We start from the raw sequence: 23534 nt of genomic DNA on the forward strand, positions 1-23534 counted from the left end.
GTTTTTTTAAAAGATCTAACAATGACGGCCAAAAAACACATCAAGTTTTTGGGGTCTTGTCTTTAAGACAAATACCATTTGAGAAGTGACTTGGACTACCAATCTTTTTAAAACACATTCAGAGAAAGACAAAAGCTCATTTGAGGTTTCAGTCTTTTTGCACACGTCTTTTTCATCTTTCCAGCTTTTGGTTACCAAAAGACTCGAATTTGCCGAAGCCCAAAAGACTGAAAAGACTTGCCAAACACCACCTCAGGCTAATCATGCCCATCCTTTATGTTAAAGACAATATCAAAAGCTTCTAAAAAACATGGGAACCCAGATCTTCAGATCTCACACTCCCATGTATACGGAACACTGGCGTGTTAACTCGTGATTGGTTACGTAACTGCCTATACACAGCGGTGCAAACAGTAGATCCCGAGTGGAAAGATGGAGACTTGAATTTACAATGTTCAAAGATTCATGCTAAAACAAGCAAGGGAATAAGGCATGTTAAGAGAATAAGACCAAAAAAAAAAAAAATCAATACATACATGCATGGGCATTCAATAGTCACAAATAGGCCCATGGTAAATCTGTTCCATTTAAATCTAACCTCTTATAGATGGTGGCCAAATCGATCAAGTGGCGCATGGTCGGCCTGCCATGTGGGCAATTCCAAGGGGATTTGAGATCCGCCAAATGCTCAAGTATCTGAACAGAGAATTGTAAGAATATGTAAGCGCTAATATTTCTACCTCCTATCATCTGGAGAAGAGGGGTAAGGTAGATCAAATGAAAAGAATAAGAAAAAAAAGAAAAGAAATCCTGTACTTCTAACAGCTCGCCAATTGACATATCATACGCCAAATGAATAAATAAGCAATTGTGGGAAAAATCATTATAAACAGTCGATTTGCTAATATCTACAAGCATAGATACTTCACTATAACAAAAAGAAATGATCTTGCTGTTAACAACTTACCTAATGGGGGAAGATTATGTTCACAGAAACATCAGGAACAACAAACATAAGTGCACAAGACTAGCAGTATTACAATGGGGTCAAAGGAGTAGAAGAATTGGTACCTTTTGCATCTCATTTTTCCCAAGAGGATCTCCAATCATGACAGATGATCGGCAAGCACGTGATGCCAACATTGCACGGACTCTTGATGGGCAAACAGAATCTGGGGTATCCAGTCTGTAACTACTGACCATTGAGCACTCCCCTTCACTATCGGCAAGGGTAGAGATGAGCTCCTTAACATCTATATGATAGAAAAATGTTATTTTATGTTGTTCCATACTTCCATATGCATACATTTATCTGTACAAGAACCATAAAATAAACCTGGTGAAAGTATTATTCAATAATTGCCAGAATTTCTATGTAACAGTAACAGGCTATTTTAAGTTCCACTGTTCAATTGATAGAATACACATTGGATTGCACATACCATATGGTTTTGAACCTTGAACCACCTATCCTAGTGATAGCAAAAAAACAGTGGCTTTCAGAACATCAGCCGAAAAGAACGTTCTAACCATCCTGAGGATATTATTTTTGATGCAGCTCTAGTCAAGAAACACCCATCAAATGGATGATCAAGATAAGTGTGGGCACGCAAATGTATGTAGGATGCTAAAAAAACGCATGTAGGACAATATCACCATAAGATGAGAAACATGCCAAATAAGCAGTAATTACCTTCAGCACCAAAAGTAACGTTTTTACTGAAGGGGACAGCTTTTAGTTTAAAATGGCAACCAGGAGGAGCATGAATATCCTCTTCCAAAGTAAACCCATTTTTCCTAGAAATGCATAGTTTGAAATGGACCTCATCAGTTAAAGAGCTAAAATTAAGCTGACAATTTATGTTGAAAAAGAGAGAGGGATGGAGGGAAAAGGTAAAGAAGCATAAAATGCAATGTTATTAACACTATAAGAAAATTAAATGCATGCCAAGCTGAAGAGTTCCAATCTAGAGTAGACCAAAGTGCAAATGTAAACATCTTTGCTTCAAATGAATGTCTCCTGATGTATAAATTCCCTATCAAAGATTCTAACAGGTAGCATCTGGGTGGTATAGGCTCCTTAAAGGAACACTCTGGGTCATCAACCTTTAATCCTTTTCAACATAAGATTTGCTCAATTGCATAGTCAAGAGAGCAATAATAGTAGATCAAATACAGCTACAGACATCAGGGGAGAAAAGATTTTTGGAACTCCCAAGGCAAGTATTTCTCAACAGAAGTAAATATATACCTGTAGCATGTAACTAATTGTATTTCAGAAGTAATGGGTATCAAAAAAGCCCATCACCTAATGTTATCCCAACTATCCAAGGTCTTGGGAAAGGTGGACTAAATATGAACCTAACCTTTTGGAATTCTTCCTCACAAAGTGGCCTCTTGCAGACTCGAACCCGCATATTTAAGCTTGTCAGCCTAAAATCTTACCATTACAACAAGCAATGCTCCTTCCTCCAATTAAAAAATACATACAGAAGTACAATCACATGCAATGCATGTATGGAAAGTATTAGTATGAAACTGCTAGAAAATGCATTATAAATTATTGGGTGTACAAGAACAACATTTCTGTTGGTTCATACCACATTATCTTTTTTTTTTCTGTACAAATACCAGTTTAGTTAACAGATAAATAAATACAATGCATAAAGATAAGGTCCACCTAACCAACTTGACAAGATAAAAGTATTAGTTAATGGCAGGCAAAAGTAGAACTACTTGAAGAATCCCACTATTTCAAACATAAAAATAAGTGGAGTGGGCATCAAAGTGGCCCTAAAGTTGAGTCTTGGAATTTCCTGCTTTACTTTTTCCTGATTTTTGAAATTTTAAAGTATAGGTTTAATTGACCATTTTACATTTTGATGCGGGTTCCAATCAGTATAAGTTAGGTCGGTGTTAGGGTTTGTTTAAACTTTGTCATTGGATCAGTAGGTTGGAAACTGTGGTGTTTTTTCTCCTACTTCAGAACTAAATGTCCTATATATGAATACCTACATGGACAAAGATATGGGGAACAGGGATTCCAACCTCCATTTTTCTAAATCCTATAAATGGATACTATACAGGTATGGTGTATCCCGTATAAGATGTTTATATCATGCTTTTATATCAAGTTTGTGAAGCCAAATATCATTTCTCAATACTTTTATTTTGTAAATTTTAATTGAATCTAACATATACAGATTTTTTACAGTATGATTTGTTAAAGTATACCATTTTACATATTGTAAAAGTGTTAATACACTAAAATATACTCTAGAAGTATTGACACTGAATTCAGTGTCGTATCACGTAAATAATTAAATATCATAATCAGCACTGATATGCCAGGCATGTACAAGTATTATAATTATGGCCAGTGTTTTTTATCATAATTCACAAAAAAAAAAAAAAAGAACTTGAGTAGAACTAGGGTTTCCCTATTCAGGGTGTATAAGTATGCACTATGTCTACTAAAACCCCTTAATTATATTCCTTAGAGGAAATACCATTTGATTTTTATTTTATGTGAAAGAGCTACTTTGTAAGGATTAAACCCAATAACAAGTATAAGCAGGCCCCACAATTGGTAGATAGGTCATGAGACCCATACACCATTGGGTACTTGTGTATTTTAAACTTACACATTTTAACAGTGAGTCCTGTTAATCGGTAAAAAATGGGATCCACTATACTGATTTGGTAGTGGGTGTGACCCACTTTAATGTTTTAACAATGGGTCTCACAAATAAATGGGGCCCACTATATTAATCTTATAGTGGATGTGGCCCAATTTGATATTTTAAATTTAATTATTTTAGCGGCGAGCCCCACTGGTGGGACCCACTATGATGCCTTGATAGTGGGTGTGGCTCACTTTGACATTTTATACTTGAATATTTTAACAGTGGGCCCCGTTGTGGGACCCACTAGGTTGATTTGATAGTGGGTGTGGCCCACTTTGACATTTTATACTTGAATATTTTAACAGTGGGCCAGCTGACAGATGGGACCCACTAAGTTGATTTGATAGTGGGTGTGGCTCACTTTAATGTTTTATACTGAATATTTTAACAATGGGCCCCATTGACAGGTGGGACCCAATAGGTTGATTTGGTAATGAGCGTGTGGCCCACTTTAATGTGTTTAAACTTAAATATTTTAACAATGGGCCCCACTAAAAGTGGGACCCACTATGCTGATTGTGCACTTGGATATTTAAACAGTGGGCCCTAGAGGTGTAAATCGGGTCGTGCCGCCCGCAGCTCGGAACAACCTAGCACAACGGCATGTGGGTTGTGCCAAGCCCAGCATGATCGTGTGGGTCGTGTTGGGCCTGGGGTTTTAAGTCTACGAGCCGGGCTGGCATGGCACGCCCGATCGAGGCGTTCCACCTGCGAATTGCGTGCCAACACGACCCATATATATTATTTATATATTATATATATAATCTTTATATAAATTATAATTATGTAATAATATATAGTATAAAATATATTAATAAAATAAACAATTGTTTTCAATTATATTATATTAATTTATTTAACTATTGTATATATAAGCAATTATATACATCAAATTTCATTTAAAATTAAAATTTTAAGTTTTTTTCAATTTTTTTAAATAAATAGCTTTGTTCCAGTCCACAGCCCAGCCTGGCCCAAGGCTTGGCCCACGAACCAGCCCGGCCCGTAGAACGACAAGGCACGAGACCCCACAAGCTTGGGGAGGGCGGCACAGCTTGGGACGGCAAGCCCAGCTCGGCCCGATTTACACCTCTAATGGGCCCCACTAATATATGTTGTTTAAAAAATGAGCATGGCCCACTTTAAACTTTAATGTTCTAGTTGTGGGACCCACTAAATCAGCATTACTGTTATAACAGTAGATCTACTTGAATTTGGTAGACAGGATCCACTAATTGCAACATTGTAATTTGCTGTTGCAAGATAAGATGGGCACCTACCAACTCATGGCAGTTCACAACTGTCAATGGTGGAGTCAAATTATATATTTCTTTATGACCGAGGTGGATAGGATCCACCGAATGAGTTTTAACCTATATTGTGATTTGGTGTTGCAAGGTAAGATGGGGATCCACCAACTCATGACAGTTCACAACTGTCAATGGTAAAGTCAAAATATATATTTCTTTATGACTGAGGTGGATAGGATCCATCGAATGAATTTTTTAACTTATATTGTGATTTGGTGTTGCAAAGTAAGATGGGGACCCACCAACTCGTGACAGTTCACAGCTGTCAATGGTGGAATCAAATTACATATTTCTTTATTACTAAGGTGGATAGGATCCACCGAATGAATTTTTAACTTATATTGCAATAGTCAAATTATATATTTCTTTATCACTAAGGTGGATAGGATCCACCGAATGAATTTTTAACTTATATTGCGATTTGGTGTTGCAAAGTATGATGGGGACCCACCAACTCATGACAGTCCACAAGTGTCAATGTGGAGTCAAATTATATATTTCTTTATGACTGAGGTGGATATGATCCACCAAATGAATTTTTAACTTATATTGTGATTTGTTTACAGGTGGCAAGCCAACATCTCTCCCATTTTCAGGTGTATTGTCAGTGCACTGGGTTAGCCTATTGAAAGTTCCTTGGGGTGGATAGAATCCACCGATCATATCAGAGGCTCCCCGGTATTAATTAATTTTTTTGTGTGTGGTGGATAGATCCACTGAATGTATAAGAAAACAGTGTATACAAGACTTAGAGTTAAACAAGACTCTAGGGAGAGAGAGAGAGAGATAAGATAAGATAAAGATTAAAACTAGAAAGTATTGGAAGGGAGAGGAAGAGATCAGAAGGAAGAAAGTATTACCTGTCTTTATCCTCCTCTTCTTCAATCAAAATTGTAGCTCCTATTTTATCTCCGTTCTCTTCTCTTATTTCTTTCTTCTCTCCTTGTCCTCTTCTCTTCTTGCCCTTTTTTTGCCACCCATTTTTCTTCTCCTCTCTCCCTTATATAAAGGAGACAATTCTCTTATTTCTTTCTTCTCTCCTTGTCCTCTTCTCTTCTTGCCCTTTTTTTGCCACCCATTTTTCTTCTCCTCTCTCCCTTATATAAAGGAGACAATTATGGGTAGGGAGGTTAGAGCAACCTCCCCACTCTTCATACGTGGGATGGTTGCTTAACTTCCCCCATAACCAGAATAAATTAAATTTTAATTTATGTGAAGCGGGCCAGCCGTCAGATTTGGCCCCTCAAGCTTTTTTTTTTTTTTTACATCATATATATTATAATTTGCAATCCTAAACAGATTGCCCCCTCAAGCCTTATCTTCTTATCTAGGAGATAAGGTTAAAGGAGACAAAGCTTGACCTTAGTCCCTATCACATAAATCATGTAATTCAAATTTGAATCATCCTCTTGGGATTATAAATTCCTGTTCCTGCTGTATTTTTTTCTATTTTTTTGCCAAACAAGACAATTTTGGAGCGTCACTTTTCTTTGAACCTGTCTCAACTCTCAAATAAATTGCTTTCCTTTTGTTCTTTCTCCTCTCTCTCTCTCTCACCAAGAAAGCTACTACTTTGATCACCAGTTGGTCTTCCTTAGAATTAATAGTTCCACTTTGGGAAGGCTCAACTTTCCTTGGGCCTTATGATTCCATTTGGGAAGCTACCATTTTGATAGCCTTAGCTAGTTTTTCCTTGGACTCAACAGTTCTGCTATGGGAGGACTAAGCTTTCCTTGGACCTTATGGTTCCATTTGGGAGAATTATCTTTCCCTTTGTTTGAAACTATTGGTTCCAATCCCTATGAAAACCAATGTAGAGTTTAAAGCTCTTTGCTATATATCAGTCTAAATCAAGACTGATTATAGACTTCATATCCATTCATTGTATGATTTCTTTGCAAATCTACCCATATATGGCACTAAAAATCTATCCTTTTAAGGTGGATAAGATCCACATCCTGTGCTGTAATAGTGGATAAGACCCACATCTTAATAATGGATAACAATGCTGTAACCAAATGGCAATATGTGCTCCTACTGGTGGTAAACCAGCTCCTAATAGTGGACAACAGTGTTGTAACCAAGTGGCAAACTAGCACATCTTAACTAGTATAAAATCCATTTGGCTCTACCCTGGAATTTGAAACTGAATCTCTAAAACTTGAAAATCTCATGCAAGAAATTTTTGGACTAGATATGCTCTAGTCCAAAATCTGTTAATGGAGAACGTTGGGTTGAATGTTAGCCCAACCAAACAAATTGTCAATTAAAATGCAATGAACCGACTATAATATCACAAAATGCTAGCTTAAATTACTTTCTTTAAGCACCAGAAAACTTCAATTGTGGATAGCTCTTTAAATAGAGCATAAATTTTGAGAAAATAACAAAACTATCACTTTGAATATTTATGAACTCATCAGTAATATGAAGTTCAATATTTTAGACCTTGAACCCATCAGTTTTTAGAAGATTACCCTATGGTGGGTATTAAAAAAATTGTATCAAGATTAGTGCTCCCTTTTGTCATTTCCTTTTGTTTTAACTCTCTTTTTATTTTATGTAGATGGTTCATGCAAGTTCTTCAGTTTGGAATGTTTCAGGACACGTCAAATATGAACATGCTCCTAATGACAATGGTCAAGAAGTTAATTTTGGGACAGAGTATTATAGGTCCATCCCAACTTCAAAGTTAGGTATAAATGCCCCAAATGAATGTTTTATCAATTGGAAGTACAAATAATGAAAGTATAATCTGGTGACTTTGAGACTGATCATAATAGACTCATGGGACAAGTAGAGTGTTGTTCCATAGCTGGAGCAAGATTTAAAGCTCTTACTCTTGAGAAGGTTGACAACTCACCAAATGCCCTAGTCAATGTGAAGATGAATGAGAGCTCGTATCCAGCATTGATGCATATGCTAGCACGGAAATAGAGGTGGGGAGATAAATTCAGATTTAGATGTTTAGCTATTTTTGCTCGGGTTCGTTAGAATGGACTGAAGTCATTTTGAGAGATTATGAAAATGAGCTTCAACAATCTAGAATTTATGGGTCGGTTGCAGTTTCCAGATATCCATATCATCGTATCCCAAATGTTTGGCGAGCCTTTTGTGAGATGTGGAGTGCTCGCACCAACTCTCTTCATTGTGGTGGTGGTGGTGAACTTGGGATTTCTTTGCTTGACATCAACCATATATGTGGATTACCCATTCTGGGTATTCCTTATGAAGAGTTTATACCCACCAATCAAGATTTATTTGCCCTTATGGAGAGTGGTGAGCACATGTATTCTCCTGTTGTTGCCGAATTATTATTAATCCATGCACAATTATGTCATCATTTCAATACCAATGAAGTTGATTGGGTCCATTGGCTTGAGCATTTCTATAGGGGAAAATCATTTATGAAGGACATGGAGAATACCTTATGGAGAAGACCCCCTTCAGAAAAAACATTAAGGGTAGAAATAGCAAGAGGACCGACTCTGGCTCTAGGAAAGTGATTGACTCTTCTCCTTCTAAAGAGAAGCTTCCTTTAATTGTTTCAAAAACGGGTTAACTAGCAGTATATTTAGCATTTTGGCTGAATCGCTTTGTTCTTCCGTATAATAGAGATGTGGTAAGGACAGAGACATTTTATATGGCCTCATTGATGGGTTAAGGTACTTGCATTTCCCTAGCCCCAGTAGTTTTGGGTTTGATTTATCATGGTATGGGTGTTTGTACTACACATCCTCAAGGGCCTAGGCATGCAAATGCCAAATTTCCTATTCATTTATGTAGTGGGATGGCTTGTTGAGCACTTCCGTCATTTATACCGATGTCGATTAGATCATAAATTCCTAGAGAGTTATCCTCATTTGGCTAGATATGCAAGTTTACAACCTGAATTCCAAAATGTTTTCTAGGCACGGATGACTTTTCGTAACAACAAATATTTTACTTGTTAGCCTTTTTCTTATGTTCAAACTGAAGATGTGGAAAAACTTGACACAAATGATCTCTCAGAATCAGAATTTGAATTCCTAATTAGTATCCAATCACGACTTCTTCCTGTGCGGATAGGCTCCGATCTTTGGTTAGAACCCTATTATCCAAGCCGCTTTACTCGGCAATTTGGCTTTGATCAAGGCATCCCAAGAAATACCCCCAAATTCAGCTTTAAGGTACGTGAGAAGCGCACCTTAGAAGAAGTAGCACTAGCTTGGCAGATGTTATTTCATACTAATACTCATTCTCGTTTCATCATTCCGAGGATGAGTAGATATAGTGTATGTACATATTCATATGTGAGATGGTGGTCCCGATATACAAGTCCTTTTTTTATGAGACCACTACGAGATGTGATTTATGTTGTAATTGGTCCTAAGGACACACCGACTCCTGAGGCATATGTGTGCATCATAAATTTGGGCAAGTCTCTACAAGCATAAGGGGTGCCATTAAAATTGGAGAACGACAGCGTGATCTACAAGCTGTTAAGAAACCCAAGCAGTCTTCACCTATTGTTGATTCCTCAAATTCAAAAGGATGTGATATTCGACGTCCCTTGTGTCTCTCAGATGAAGAAGATCGTGACATAAATTTCAAGAGGGCAAGATATCCAAGACTCAATGAGTTTCAAGAGACAAGTGATATGGCAAGGGTTGTTGACTCCCCCATAATAATTTCTGATGAAGAACCGTTAGATAATGGAGCATATGAGGATGCCACCCTCCCACTTGATGACCTTGGTCCTATTCTTATGCCAAGTAGCAATGACCTTGGTCCTATTCAACTTCAGCATTAAAGCGGGAAACAACACTTTGTTTCTTACTCCTCCAAGAGACAAGGTTACCTCCCACAAGGACACAATATCCAGAGGTAGACCTCCTGTCATCAGCACTCCTAGCCCAATCAGCATTTGTATAGACCTCCACCTTCATGTGATTATTGTTCTTGAACAGTATACATCTACCTGGGCATCTCTTCAAGTATGTTGGTATTCTCTCTGCTGCAAGAAGATGAGTAGTTCTAGGGGAATGCATGTACTGGCTGACAACAATGACTACATAACTGATATCTGGCCGAGTGAGGCAGAGATATAGAAGTTTTCCAACCAACCGTTGGAACATAACTTTGTCTTCAAGAGGCTCCCCACCCTCTGCACTGATCTTGTGATTCAGTTCAATGGGTGTATCGGCAGGCTTGACACCTAACTTTCTAGTTTCCGCCAACAGATCTAGAACATATTTCCTCTGAGAGATAAAGATCCCCTGTTTAGATCTAGCAACCTCAATACCCAAAAAATATCGCAGTGCACTAAGATCTTTCACCTCAAACTCTTGATGAATGAGTTGTTTGAGGGACTCAATCTCACTACTATTATTCCCTGTCACTATCATCAACATATACAGCAAGCAGGGTCAAAGAAGAGTTGTTTGAGGGACTCAATCTCACTACTATTATTCCCTGTCACTATCATCAACATATACAGCAAGCAGGGTCAAAGAAGAGTCCACCCTTTTAATGAACAGTGTATGATCTGACTGGGCCTGTACATAACCGGATTTTCCAAGGGCTAGTTTGAATCTATCAAACCAAGCTCTAGGGGACTGCTTTAATCCATACAATGCCTTATTCAGTCGGCAAACCTTCTTACCTGTCTCTGTATCATAGAATCCAGAGGGCAATTGCATGTAGACCTCTTCCTGTAAGTCTCCATTCAGAAAAGCATTTTTAACGTCCATCTGGAACAAGGGCCAAGAATAACTTGCTGCAAGGGCTAATAGAACTCGAATAGTGGTCATCTTGGCTACTGGGACAAAGGTCTCCAAGTAGTCTATACCATAAGTCTGAGTGAACCCTTTTGCAACCAACCGGGCTTTGTACCTTTCAATGGAACCATCGGCATTATATTTCACAGTGAATACCCATTTACATCCAACTGGTTTCTTTCCTTTGGGTAGGTCAACTAGCTCCCAAGTATTATTTTTCAAAAGGGCATCCATTTCAACTTTCATTGCATCTTTCCACTATGGAACTGATAAGGCTTCTTGTACTGTTCTGGGGATAGGGATATCAGCAATGGAAGTGAGATAGGACCTGTAAGAGGGAGACAGGCGATCACAGGATAGAAACTGGGGAATGCAATGAGCTGTGGATGTGGTGCAGTGCCGTTTCCCTTTACGGACCGCAATAGGGAGGTCAAGGTCAAGGTCATCCAAAAATGGAGAAGTAGCAACAGTGGAAGGTATCTCAGTAGGCCCTGGGACTGTAGTACCTGGATCTAGATCCACAAAAGGAATTGGGGCTGGCCTGGACTACTGATGACCAAGATCAACCTGCCTGCATCGCCTGTGATAGACTTTCAACTCCTAATCCCTTTGACAACCCTCACCAGTACAGCCTTCATCGCTCCATGGAATGGGTAAAGGAACAACCTCTGATGAGTTAACCCCACTCTCACTGCACTGCCCCTGAGGAAAAAGGCCCAAATTCGCATTCTCACTACTCTCCCCCTGAGGAGAAACCCTAGGATAATAGGGTGCCTCCTCAAAGAATGTGACATCCATCGAGACAAATCTCCTCCCTGAAACAGGATCATAGCAGCAATAACCCTTTTGAGTTTGTGCATAACCGAGAAAAATGCATTTGGAGGCCCTAGGGTCAAATTTGGAATGATGAGGTCCAAGAAGCTGAACAAAACAAGTGCACCCAAAGGTTTTAAGAGGAACAGTAAACAACTCATCGTCTGGGTATAGAAGGGTAAACAGAGGCTTCATATCAAGAACCTATGAAGGTTAATGAGATACACTGCCGTGAGGAAAACATCACCCCAGAAGCGGATAGGCACATTGGAGGTAAACACAATGCTTCTAGCCACCTCCAAAATGTGCTTATTTTTCCTCTCGGCAACCCCATTTTGTTGTGGTGTATAAGGGCAAGTGCTCTGGTGAATAACCCCATGATCAAGTAGATAAGAGGCCAGTGGCTTAGCAAAGTATTCTTTTGCATTATCATATCTGAGGACTTTGATTTTGACCCCAAACTGGGTTAAAATCATCTTATGAAAGTTTTGGGTCAGAACGGGAACCTCATCTCGAGAACGCATAAGTTAGACCCAAGAAAAATGGGTATGGTCATCAACAAACAACAGAAAATAACTGTACCCACCCATAGAAGGGAGATGATATGGCCCCCAAACATCGGTATGCACAATATCAAAAGAATTATTACTTCTTTTATTACTCAAGGAATAAGATGTTCTACAATGTTTGGCAAGCTCACAACTCTCACATCTCAAATTTGACATCTCAACAGACTCAAATAAAGTAGGAAACGGACTATTCAAAGACCGAAAAGATAAATGACCTAATCGATTATGCCAAAGCATAACCAGACTCACACACTGAGAAACAAAAGACTTCTTATCCACTGGCTCTGATACCAAGTAGTCAATCAAGACTACAATCAGTCTTGAATCCCAACTGATTTCGGATTGAGAAAAATACAAGGAAGAGGAAGAAGAAAGGAGAAGCAGAAGTGCACAAGGGTTTTGAAAGGAGGGACAAATTGAATGAGTCTGTCGCCGCCACTCTCTTAATATTTATAGGTTATGTTCACTAAATGTAAGAAAGGACAGAACCGCCCTTAACAAACTGAAATAACAAGTTGTCTAAGATAACTACCAACTAACACTGACATGACTAACAAAGGTTACACATGTTGTCATACGAACACAGTGGGGACCACAGCCGTGAGGCCCACATCAGTGTTCTCTACATTCCAAAATCTTCTAAATATACAAAATCACAAAATCAAAATATACACCTTAATTTTACAAATTCAGAACAGGTAGAGCCTCTCGAAGAAGATCCTCACTCAACCGATTTTCTTGAAGAGGATCAGAAATCAGAGACATTCAGCCAACTCCACCAAAGCTTGAAGATGGGGGGCCAAGCCCATCTTTGTTAGTAATTTGCTTACTGAAGGAGAATATAAGGCCTATGAAGCATTACTTCGTGAATACCGAGATGTGTTTGCTTGGGAGTATCAGGATGTGCCAGGACTTGATCCTAAAATAGTTGTACATAGGGAAACCCTATTCAGGGTGGTTGCTTAACTCCCCCCCATAACCAGAATAGATTAAATTTTAATTTATGTGAAGTGGGCCAGCCGTCAAATCTGGCCCCTCAAGCCTTATATTTTTTTTTACATCATAGATATTATAATTTTTAATCCTAAACAGCCTGCAATGAAAATTTCATAAGTGATGAATCATTACTTGAGCCCCCTAGTTATCTATAATTCTACATTTATCTGCTATGTTTTCCCTTTTAAGGTAAAGTGGAATGAGAAGTTGGATATTTTTGCTTTTTGAGCTTACCTTGTTGTTCCCCCTAAACCTTAACTCTCTTCTACCACTCTGTTTTACTACTTTCTCTTCTTCTCTAGTTCCTCTTCTTTTACAAGATTGACATGCATATTGTTTTGAGCTCATAATTCTATCTATTAGAAGATATCAACTTCATTGGTTCAACCTGTCTTCAACTTCAAGTAATCTACTTCCACTTTTCCCTTTTTCAAATTTCATTGAGTTTCTACTGCTTTTCTCCATTTCAAGCTCTAGTTTTGTTTAATTGATATTTTATTTATGCAAATTTTTCCAATAACTCATTGCTTAGTGACTGGTTTAGTACATGGTTTCAAATGTCACTAATGTCACCCAACATATGTCGACGTCGAGGCTCACCGACATGAAAGTTGATGGTCATATAAAAATTGCATCGGTTGACATTTTCTATATTTCGGAAATGTCGACCCAATCGGTCCAAATAACCAAAAAAAAAGACAATTTTTCCTATTATGTCAACAAGATGTCGATAATGTCGATAGGATGTCGACTAATGTACATTAAATAATATAATATATTATTATATTATATTATTATAATACAGTATATTAATATAAACTATTCCATTAATAATTTCTATTTAATATTTCAAATAAAATATTTATAAAAAAGAATTAACAAAATATAAAAACAAAAGAATAAATTAATTACTTTATAATATAAAACATAAAATATTTTTCAAGTAATAAAATATTAACTAGTTAGTATTTTTTTAAATATTTATTAAAATCAGAAAATGTTTATTAAATTTTATAATAAAAAATATTCTACATTTAATATAAAAAATCAGAATAAATTTATTAAATTCTATACTAAATCATAATTTATTATAAGTTTAGTATTAAAAATATAATAAATTCATTAATTTTTATAAGGAATCACAATTTATCATAATCTTAATACTACAAAAAGGAGAATCAGTTTATTAAATTTATAATAAAAATATATTAGAATTTATAATAAATCACAATTAAAAATAAGAAAAGAAAATATAAGATAACCTTGTAAAAACATCAAAATCTTTCAAAATAACTAGAAAAGGAACATATATTTTTTCTTGGTTCTGTACTCCAAAAATAAAGGATTGTCCACTATAACCCTTATAATAATACTAAGAACCTCTACAGACACTGTGTTAAGGAGGAAGTGCAGAATCTTATAAAGCAGCATGGAGCTAAATTCCAGTCTTTAGGGCAATGGTCAGCTCAGCTGAACCAGAGTCTCAAGACTAGATATTTCCTTTAATACCCTCCTTCACCATGGCCTTGGCTTCTTGGCTTCATGGGAGCCAGCTCTCAAGATGAAAAGACCATTTTCAAGAAAGAAGACCCCTATTTCTTATGTAAGTTCACATCACATTTATTGTCCCGCATGAGAAATATAGAGTGCAATAAAAGAATTCAACCAAGAAAATACTTTTGCTAGTTCTCATACAAAATCAAACATCAATATCTCATGGAGCAATTCTCATTTATCAAAAAAAAAAAACTCCTGGAACAATCCTGCAACATGGACAATTCAGTAAAGGACATACAAAACCTTTGTTGAAGGAAACTGAAAAAGAAAATCAAAGATAAAGATGCATTGGAAACTTCACGACGTACAGCATGTGCAAATTGTTCCTAACACAGAATGAGAAAGGTAAAAAAAATCCACACCTGATTATATCCATATGCATTGAGGCAACTACTTCCTCTTCAGGAGATAGCTCCAACCTAATTGGCCTAAAAATCATCAGAAGAAAGGGAATAAACTATTATATATGAGTTTGCAGAAACAAAGAAAAGTAAAAGAAGTAGGAGGCACATGAATGATAGAAGTATTTCATGAAGAAAAGAAGTGAAAGAATTTTCACATTAATGGATTTTGTAGGCCTTCACGCTCTTTATCAAATTACTTATTGAATATGTATTTATGCCTTTTGGTTTTGTGCATCAGGAAGTGTGGTCTGAAGTGGTAAGAAGAAATGAGCACTTACTGTTTGATAGAAAACGTGGCTCTTGATAGAGCCATATTCTAGTGGTTTCCATTTATAGAATACCCCAAAAGGCAAGCTTTACTAGCCATCATAAAGAGATTCCAAACTAGATCATAAGTCCAACCTAGCAAATCACTCCACCTTCCCTCAAGGATCTTTCAAACCTTGCTTTCTCCCTTCCATTTCCGTTTTGGAAACCATGTCATGGAATTGTTAAAAATTATTTTCTTTTTATACGAAAGTATCCGTTACACCCAATATCATATATTCTGTGAAAAACAAGAAGTTAATGCAATTTAAATTTGATCAGGGGAACTATCTACTTACTGAAGCAAAGGTTGTTGGTTCAAGACAGTTGTTTGAGACAGCCTCTCAAAATTGAATTTCTCATCTGCAGCATGCTGAAATAGAAACATATTTACCAAATGCCCTTCTAAATTAAGCTTCCATCGTCTTCATCCCAAACAATCCAAGTCATTTACCTACTACTTAAAGAAACATACATATTCAATAAGTAATTTGCTACAGCTAGCATTGCAACCTGAAGAGGAAAGTTACCTGATCTACAATGAAGAGGTCTTCATCTATTTTTCCAATGATAAAACCGAGATTGAATTGCCCAATAACCTATAAATGGAAAGCACAGTCACTTATCACCAAACCACGGAATAGAACATATAGAAAGATTAGTAAACCAATGGATACAGAAACAACTGAAATGTCTTAATATATTAATGAAGAGCTGAAAATCAGGTCGCTAGATATTCTTAATATACTAATGAAAACAGCTTATCATACCAAATCCTAAGGCCACATATCCATCTGATCTGGCAGAGTAAAAATAAATTTATTTACTTTTGCAAGGGTGTTAGGAAAATAATCAGATGCTAAAGAGAAAGAAAACCATTGCTCAGTTGTACATCATGTGTGTGTGAGAGAGAGGGAGAGAGAGAGACTATTGAACAAAAAGTTTATACAACAACCTTCATTCTGCCAAAATCACTTTTATTGAAGAGCCTTTCCAACTCGGAGGTTGCTGCAGCTAGGGCCTTCACTTTTCTATCATCGTTTTCTGGCTGAGAAAGCTCCAGTGTTGCAGCAGTATAGCACCTATAAATGACCATTTTAACCGAGTAAATTAATCAAGAGAAGGGGTCATTATATTGGTAAGGGATGACCCAATGTGGAAAAGTGATATCTAAACTGAAAGGAATGCACCTATATTGGAGAACCACATATCATCTCATGTTCTTCACTGTTGGTATGCAAGGGGTTCAGGGGATACTCTTTCTTTTTATTTTAATTCCTTGTATGAATAATGTATAAGTGGTATGTCATATGGACGATGTTAGCACTTTTGGTTTTTGCTACCCTGTGCACAACAGCTGGTTGTACAGAGCTATAGATTTGACCAGACCCATATATTTTTGCTAATACATGACTTTACTCCAAAAAATAAAAAAGACAAAGGTAATTTAGCTATTGACTATTGTATAGAAGCCTATGAGAAAGACAAATATTTGCAATATATAGAAGTCTCTTTTCTACTTCTGCAGAAGAAATTTAAAAAAAAAAAAGCATACCAATTTTCTATTTTTACACAAAAATCAACTTACTGACCTTTTATTTGTCATTTTTCCATTTGTAAAACTGCTACCTTGCAAACTTGAGAGCCTCTTTTTCCTCCTTGTTTTTAGATCTTCGATACTAAAATGCAAGGTGGAAAATATCTCTAAACCAGAAGAAGGCATTGGTGAATCTGAAGTCACCTTCGAGGATTTTAATACTGGATCTGGCTCTTGAGGCTCTTCTGATACATGTTCAATTTGCATACCCGGCAAAGCATTTGAATCAACATTAGCATGTTGTAATGCCTTCTCTCGACTTTTTAAATCCTTCAGAAAATAAAATAAAATAGTTAGTCCCCAAAAGAGTGTCAAAAAATTCCAGTGGTCATCATAAACTATACCAGACATGTACCTAAAAATTTTTACATATTTTCCATCCCCATAATTAGCTTTTCAACCCTCTAGACTTTTACCTTACCATAGAATCTACGGTTCTCAGAAATTTGGCCCAAAACCCATCCAATCCCAGAAAATCCCTAATAGTAGTCCAAAGATCATCTCTAAACCCTTCTAAAACCATCATTACCCTCCTAGTATCATGGCTTGGGTCATTCTTGTCCTATATCAATTTGATGCTAGAGCAGCCAGTCCTATACTAGTATATTTTGCCAAGTAGAAATAGCATTATCATCCTTTTTCTGGCAAGATGTCAAGTAATTATTGTATTAGTATAGTTTAAAATGATCATACTGAAAATTGAAATGTAATTTTAACCGAGAGTAGTGTGTCTGAGACTCTTGAAAGTTACCATGGTACACCAGTAGCAAGGGTGATTTTATAAGAGATCCTTCTTACGGTCTTTTTCAAAGCTTGAAAAAAAAATGAATCAGGAACTCTTAGCTACACAGTACACACAACACAAAATAGTAAGCACTTTAGAGAAGGGTGGTGATGGTGGCTTTCTCAGCACAAATTTCCTCCGTAGGTTAGACCTGTTTGCTTTTGAATTTTAACTCTGATATTAATAGATCGTTTTGAAGCTCCACTGCAGGGATTGTAGTCCATATAAACTGAATAAAAGATTCCATTAACAATAGTGTTTACATGTTTATATAATCCCAAGTGTAAATGCAACTCATTCTATCAGTCCCTAATTTAAAAGTTCCAGTCAGACAGGTTTAGCCTTAGGAGAACTTCATGCGCTCTCTTAATGAGGCTAAATTCATGACCCTTCAACAAATTAAAAAGGGCAGCTCAGTGCACAAGGCTCCCGCCAATGCAGGGTCTGAGGTTGTGGGAGTCTCGTGCACAGTGCTACAGTGCTTAATACAGGATAAAGAAAGTGGTCAAGGACCAATGCACTAAAAAACAGAAGAGTACTTGTTAGTTGTTACTTCACTGAAACTAAGTATGTATGTAAGAAATAACAAGTGAGAGTTATATCATAAGCTTTGCATAACTACCCACTATGGTACAATATGAAACGGTCTATTTTTGGCATTGACCTATTATACAACCTTCAAACAGTTAATCATCCTTACAAACAACTGAGAATTATATCATATGTTTTGCATAACTACCTACTCTGGTGCAATATGTAACTGTCTATTTTTGGCATTGACCTATTATGCAACCTTCAAACAGTTTACCATTCTTACAAACCAAGACAATTCTAAATAAAGGCCATTACCCTATTTTTGATCATTAAGACCATTACCCAATGTTTGTCCCAACTATCAAGGGTCTTGGGAGGGGTGAACCAGAGATGGACCTAACCTTTGGCTTGTTCAGTTCATGGTAAGAAACTGGGTGAAAATTTTAGCAGGAAAATACAAAAAGTGGCTGTTATTTCCTTGGAAGAAAGTGAAATGCAAAGAAGCTTGGAGAACAGCAGGGACTGGGAGAGATTTTGAGCTTTAGGTAGTAGATCTGCAATTAGATCCATCGGAAAAAATCATTCCAACACCAATGTGAATTATTAAATATAATACCAGAAAAGGGAATGGCAGCATTTATGTTTACTTATTAACAATAACAAGATGATATTTTGGTGATGGCATACTTTGCGATTATTGTATTCACAACAAATCAACAATCTTGTTTCTCTACTGTTTTCCTATAATACATAGTGATATTTTATCATTTCCAGCCTTAAGTCTACAATCTTTTAGATCATATTAACCACTAGAACAATTGTTTTTGCCACATTTCACCAAGGTTGAAAATATTGCAACATATTAATGCTTATCATACAATATGCATTGATCACCAAAAAGCACTCCTCCTAACATGCTTAACCCTAAAACATCAGACTGAAATAATAGAAAAAAAAAGGTATTGCATTTCCCTCTAAAAATGTGGAAAACACAATTTTTGTGTTTCATGCGTATCAATACTTTGAACCATGCATTTCACTTCTGAACATAGAAAAAAATCTTCCAAAATTTACCTTTTACAAGTAAGCATATCATGCAATAAAACTTATCTATCAATAGCGTGTATTTCACTGTGATTACAGCATCCCTATGAACAACAAAATAATCAGCACAATATATAGCAAACCTGTAGTAAGGATGTTTAGAACAACTATAATATGAAAAGTAAATTGATTGTTCTTCATTTTCCCTCTTTTTTCTTTTAGTAAAGGAAAAAACAAAAAGCTATTCCAAAAAGGGGGAGGGGGGAGGAAGAGGCAAATCAAATACAGAATTTCAAATACCTTTCCAAATCCAACATTGTTAACATCTTCTCCAGAATAAAGTGAGGCTCCCATTGCATTTGGCACACAAGATGCTCTACAAGTTATAGAAGATTCATTCTCATTACCTTCATCAGAATCGTCAATCTGATGAAGATTAAAAAGTGACTCTGATGGTGACTCTGATGATGCAGTATGCATAACAGAGTTGGTTTTCCTCATTTGACAGCGAGCTACTTCATTTCTTAGAACAGGCACTTCAGACAGTACCGTACAGCTATTTTCATGCTTCCTCTTATTTACAGTTACAAAATTGGTTATTGAAGACTGAACAAAACTCAAATGACTTGACGAATTTACATTTCCAATGGTATCTTTTCCCACTGCCTTTGAAGGACAAGGAGAATGATGACCAACCATGGCACTAGGCATGGGAGTTCTCAGCTCTTTATTGTGATACCCAGGAGAACCAACACCTTTATCTCCAAAATGAGCTCTAAGAGAAAAGTCCTTTTGTTTGGGACTTTTGCACTTAATATGAGCCAATTGTTCTCCCATACATGAATCTTCAATGCCCTTTTCTACCACTTTTAGTGGGCTGACATCCTGTGTGGTTTCTTCTTCCACAGGCTTTTCCTCGTGGTATGCTGTTTCCTTATGTTCATCATCATCTGGGGATATTCGTTGAGATGATATATGAAACTCCTCTTGAGTAAATAACTCAGTGTTGCATGCTTCCTTCTTAGACTCCTCTAATCTGTTAACAGAGTAAATACAGCAATTTGGGGAATAGATCCTTTCTAGAGCTTCCCTTAAAGAATTTATAAGTGAACATTCATCAGAAAAGAAAATTTTCCTTTTATCAGGAGTTACATTGACATCATATGCTTTAGTTGGTATGATAAAATTCAACACTGCAATGGGGTATTGCCGAGAGTTCGAGCTCTTATATAATTCATTCATAAGCTTGCTGACTTTAGGGATATCTACTGGTCGGCCATTGACAAAAAAGAACTGTCTATCCCCTAAATTACGTCCACTGCCATGGCCAGGCTTAGAAAGGTAGCCCTCAACTTTGTAGCCATCTGATATAGATATACTCAAAGGCTCTAGACATTTGAAGGTATTCATGCCAAATACTGTTATGATGTTGTCTTTAAGAGAACTGCTTCCTTGCGTTTTAAGCACCGTAGCCTTTATGTTCTTTCCAGTTGTGTTGGTGCAAACTAATCGAACTCCTTTCGCAATAAGAGCATATGCCTGAAAATCAGGAAAACAATGTTAACTAAATCATCAGAACAAGTTAATATAGTCAATAGTTTAGTGTTTGTTCAGCTAATTCCAACGAGAGTGAAGAGTGTGTGCAATGGAAATGATCTCTTACCTAAGTCTAAGTGAATACCATACTCAATCTTGAATTGGTTCAATGCACATAGTTTTTCTCAAAATACGAAAACATATAAAAGATCGAGTATATACTCACCAATTAAGAAAAACCTCATGTGGAAAAACAAAATAATCTACTATAACACCCAAGTGCAACATGGAGATGGTAGCAGTGACAAAACATGACCAAATAATCTAGTCGTCACGTGTAGTAACAATAGATAGCTAGAAAATCCAAGGGAAAAATATCTTATCATATATTGAAGAAATATCATGCTTTGAAAGGGGAATAAGTAACTGTTATGATAAAAAGATACAAGTCTGAACTCAAAAATTTGCAGCAAGGGAAACTTCAATTAGACCTATTGTTGACCAGAATGGAATACACGACACATAGACACATTATGATAAAAGGGCAGCCCGGTGCACAAGGTTCCCACCAATGCAGGGTCTGATTAAAGTTTCGTTGTGATAAATAACGAAAAACAAAGGTTTGGTTACTTGCTTAAATCTCAGAGAGTACTGTAGGATACTTCATAAACAGCTATGAGAGGAGGAATATATCTCACGTTCAGTAAAGAAATAAGTTTCCCATATTCTCTTCGGATATTGCGACTAAACTCCTTGCCTCGCACTGGTAAGGTAGAGAACAACTTATCAACAGTGACAGTGGTACCAATTTGACGCGCTATTTTCTTTTCAGATATCAGTAAGCCTGAATGGTCAAAAGTCAAGTGTGTGGCGGCTGGTTCACTTTTAGTTCTTGTTTCGACGGTCAATTTCCCAAGCGCACAAAGAGAACTAAGTGCCTCCCCTCTGAAGCCAAAAGTTGCCAAAGATTGGAGATCAGGAAAATCTGCTATTTTCGAAGTATGGTGCTTGAGTGCAAGAACCTGCCACAAGTACAGGTTAAAAATTACCAAAATTATTATAAGAAAAGCACTATTACACGATGAGCCGACCTCGACAATCAAAGATAAATTCATAAATCGAAACTTACAACTATAACGCATAGATACAGTAACAATTATTCACGGACATATAACATGACAGAGATCTTTTCCTTCTAAAGCGTGCAGAAATCAAACTAGAACTACGAATTTGGTAATAAATACCTTGAAATTATTAGGTGAAATGCCACACCCATTATCAATAACCTTGAAGGATTCTTCACCATATTCTTTCAAAGCAATTTCGATGCTGCTCGCACCTGCATCCAAGCTGTTCTCAACTAACTCCTTCACCGCAGACGAAAGATCTAAAATCACTTGTCCTGAGCAAATCCTGTGAACTACAGACTTATTTATAGGCTTAATAGTTGGAGAATCAACCGAAGCTACACCCTCCATTGAAGCCAAGCAAATGGAATCACATTACCGCCTATATGCATCAAATACTAATAAGATCTTGTCAATTCGACCAAGTAGAATCCGCCATCGGACACTCGCTCAGATTACCCGAATGAGTCCTCGGACTTTTGATTCAGAATTAAAAAAGGAACTGCATTTCTTCTCGCATGCGTAAACCCTAACTAGTAAAAACTATGACTTCAACAATGTTACAGAAATCCAAAAGACGCGAAGAAAAAAAAAAAAAAAGAAAAACAGATGAACTTATTAGGCTGAGATTAGCGAACTATTATAAACCTTTTGCCGCCAAAACTGTCGCCTGCTTCTTAAATAATTTACCAGTGCGCGAAGGACGAAAAATTACTCGAAAGCTCGATGCAGGCATGAAGCAACGGGCCAACGGCAATAACAGCTGACGAGATTGGGCTGTCAATGGGTCGTGTCTACCCGATAGACCCGAACCGTATTTATCAGTTCTATGATTCATTCCGGGTCGGTTCTGGTTTTATTTTATGTATCCCGAACCGATTACATATACATGTTTTAGAGTTATAAGTATATCTAAAATTGTAATTTTACTTTTAACACCTAAAACACTTGAGGCCTTTTACCCTTTTGTTTTGCTTTTGCCGCTTGAGGCTTTAGCTTCTAAAGTTCTATTCGTCATTTCTCTTTCTTAAGAAAGTTTCTCATCATCGTCTAACTCAGTCATCACCGTCTCCTATACACTAACCTCTACCATGGACAAAGAAAAAGAGAATATGGGATAGAAGAAAAAAAAGTTTATTACTGATGAAGGTAAATTTGGCCTGACCCCTTGCTTGTGTGACACGTGGAAGAAATCGGGTGTGACTTGGTAGGAGCACCAGTTCGACACAGCAACATAGCAACAGCCACATTCCAAGAAGAGGCTCGAGCTCCCCAAGAAGAGGCCCGAGCTTCCCGAGCTCCCCAAAAGGAACCCACACTTCCTAAGAGGTGAAACCCGAGCTCTCCATAGAAATCCCGAGGCTAACAAGGAAACCCATGAGGGGCAAAGCCCGAACTAGCCCACCTCAGGTCAGTCCGGGCCACACCCTGCCACCTCGGGACAGTCTAGGCCGTACTCTCATCCGAATTCAAGACTTTACTTCGTGCACCACTCCAGCAACTCGGCTCCAG

At 37.2% G+C, this 23534-nt stretch overlaps 1 protein-coding gene across 4 annotated transcripts; it reads right to left on the reverse strand.

The window, feature by feature from the left end:
* Positions 1–418: 418 nt before the first annotated feature.
* On the reverse strand, positions 419–22763 carry PMS1 (DNA mismatch repair protein). Of its 4 annotated transcripts, none has more exons than XR_016094946.1 (12): positions 22140–22763; positions 21594–21917; positions 19660–20898; positions 16993–17267; positions 16356–16482; positions 15931–15999; positions 15700–15773; positions 15053–15118; positions 1694–1797; positions 1443–1560; positions 1072–1253; positions 419–696 (listed from the first exon to the last, which is right to left on the reverse strand). XR_016094946.1 is itself a non-coding variant. In XM_088941413.1 (11 exons), exons 1-11 carry the CDS (start codon positions 22371–22373, stop codon positions 556–558), a joined length of 2835 nt encoding a protein of 944 aa, XP_088797539.1. In that variant the 5' UTR covers positions 22374–22763; the 3' UTR covers positions 419–555. The 4 variants fall into 4 exon arrangements, 1 of the variants encoding a protein (XP_088797539.1); XR_016094947.1 differs by having other exon boundaries at positions 1072–1312; XM_088941413.1 differs by lacking the exon at positions 1443–1560.
* Positions 22764–23534: the final 771 nt, after the last annotated feature.

This window comes from Nelumbo lutea, chromosome 4, assembly GCF_056320005.1.
Source record: "Nelumbo lutea isolate HS-2025 chromosome 4, American lotus-T2T, whole genome shotgun sequence".
Classification (NCBI taxonomy): domain Eukaryota; kingdom Viridiplantae; phylum Streptophyta; class Magnoliopsida; order Proteales; family Nelumbonaceae; genus Nelumbo; species Nelumbo lutea.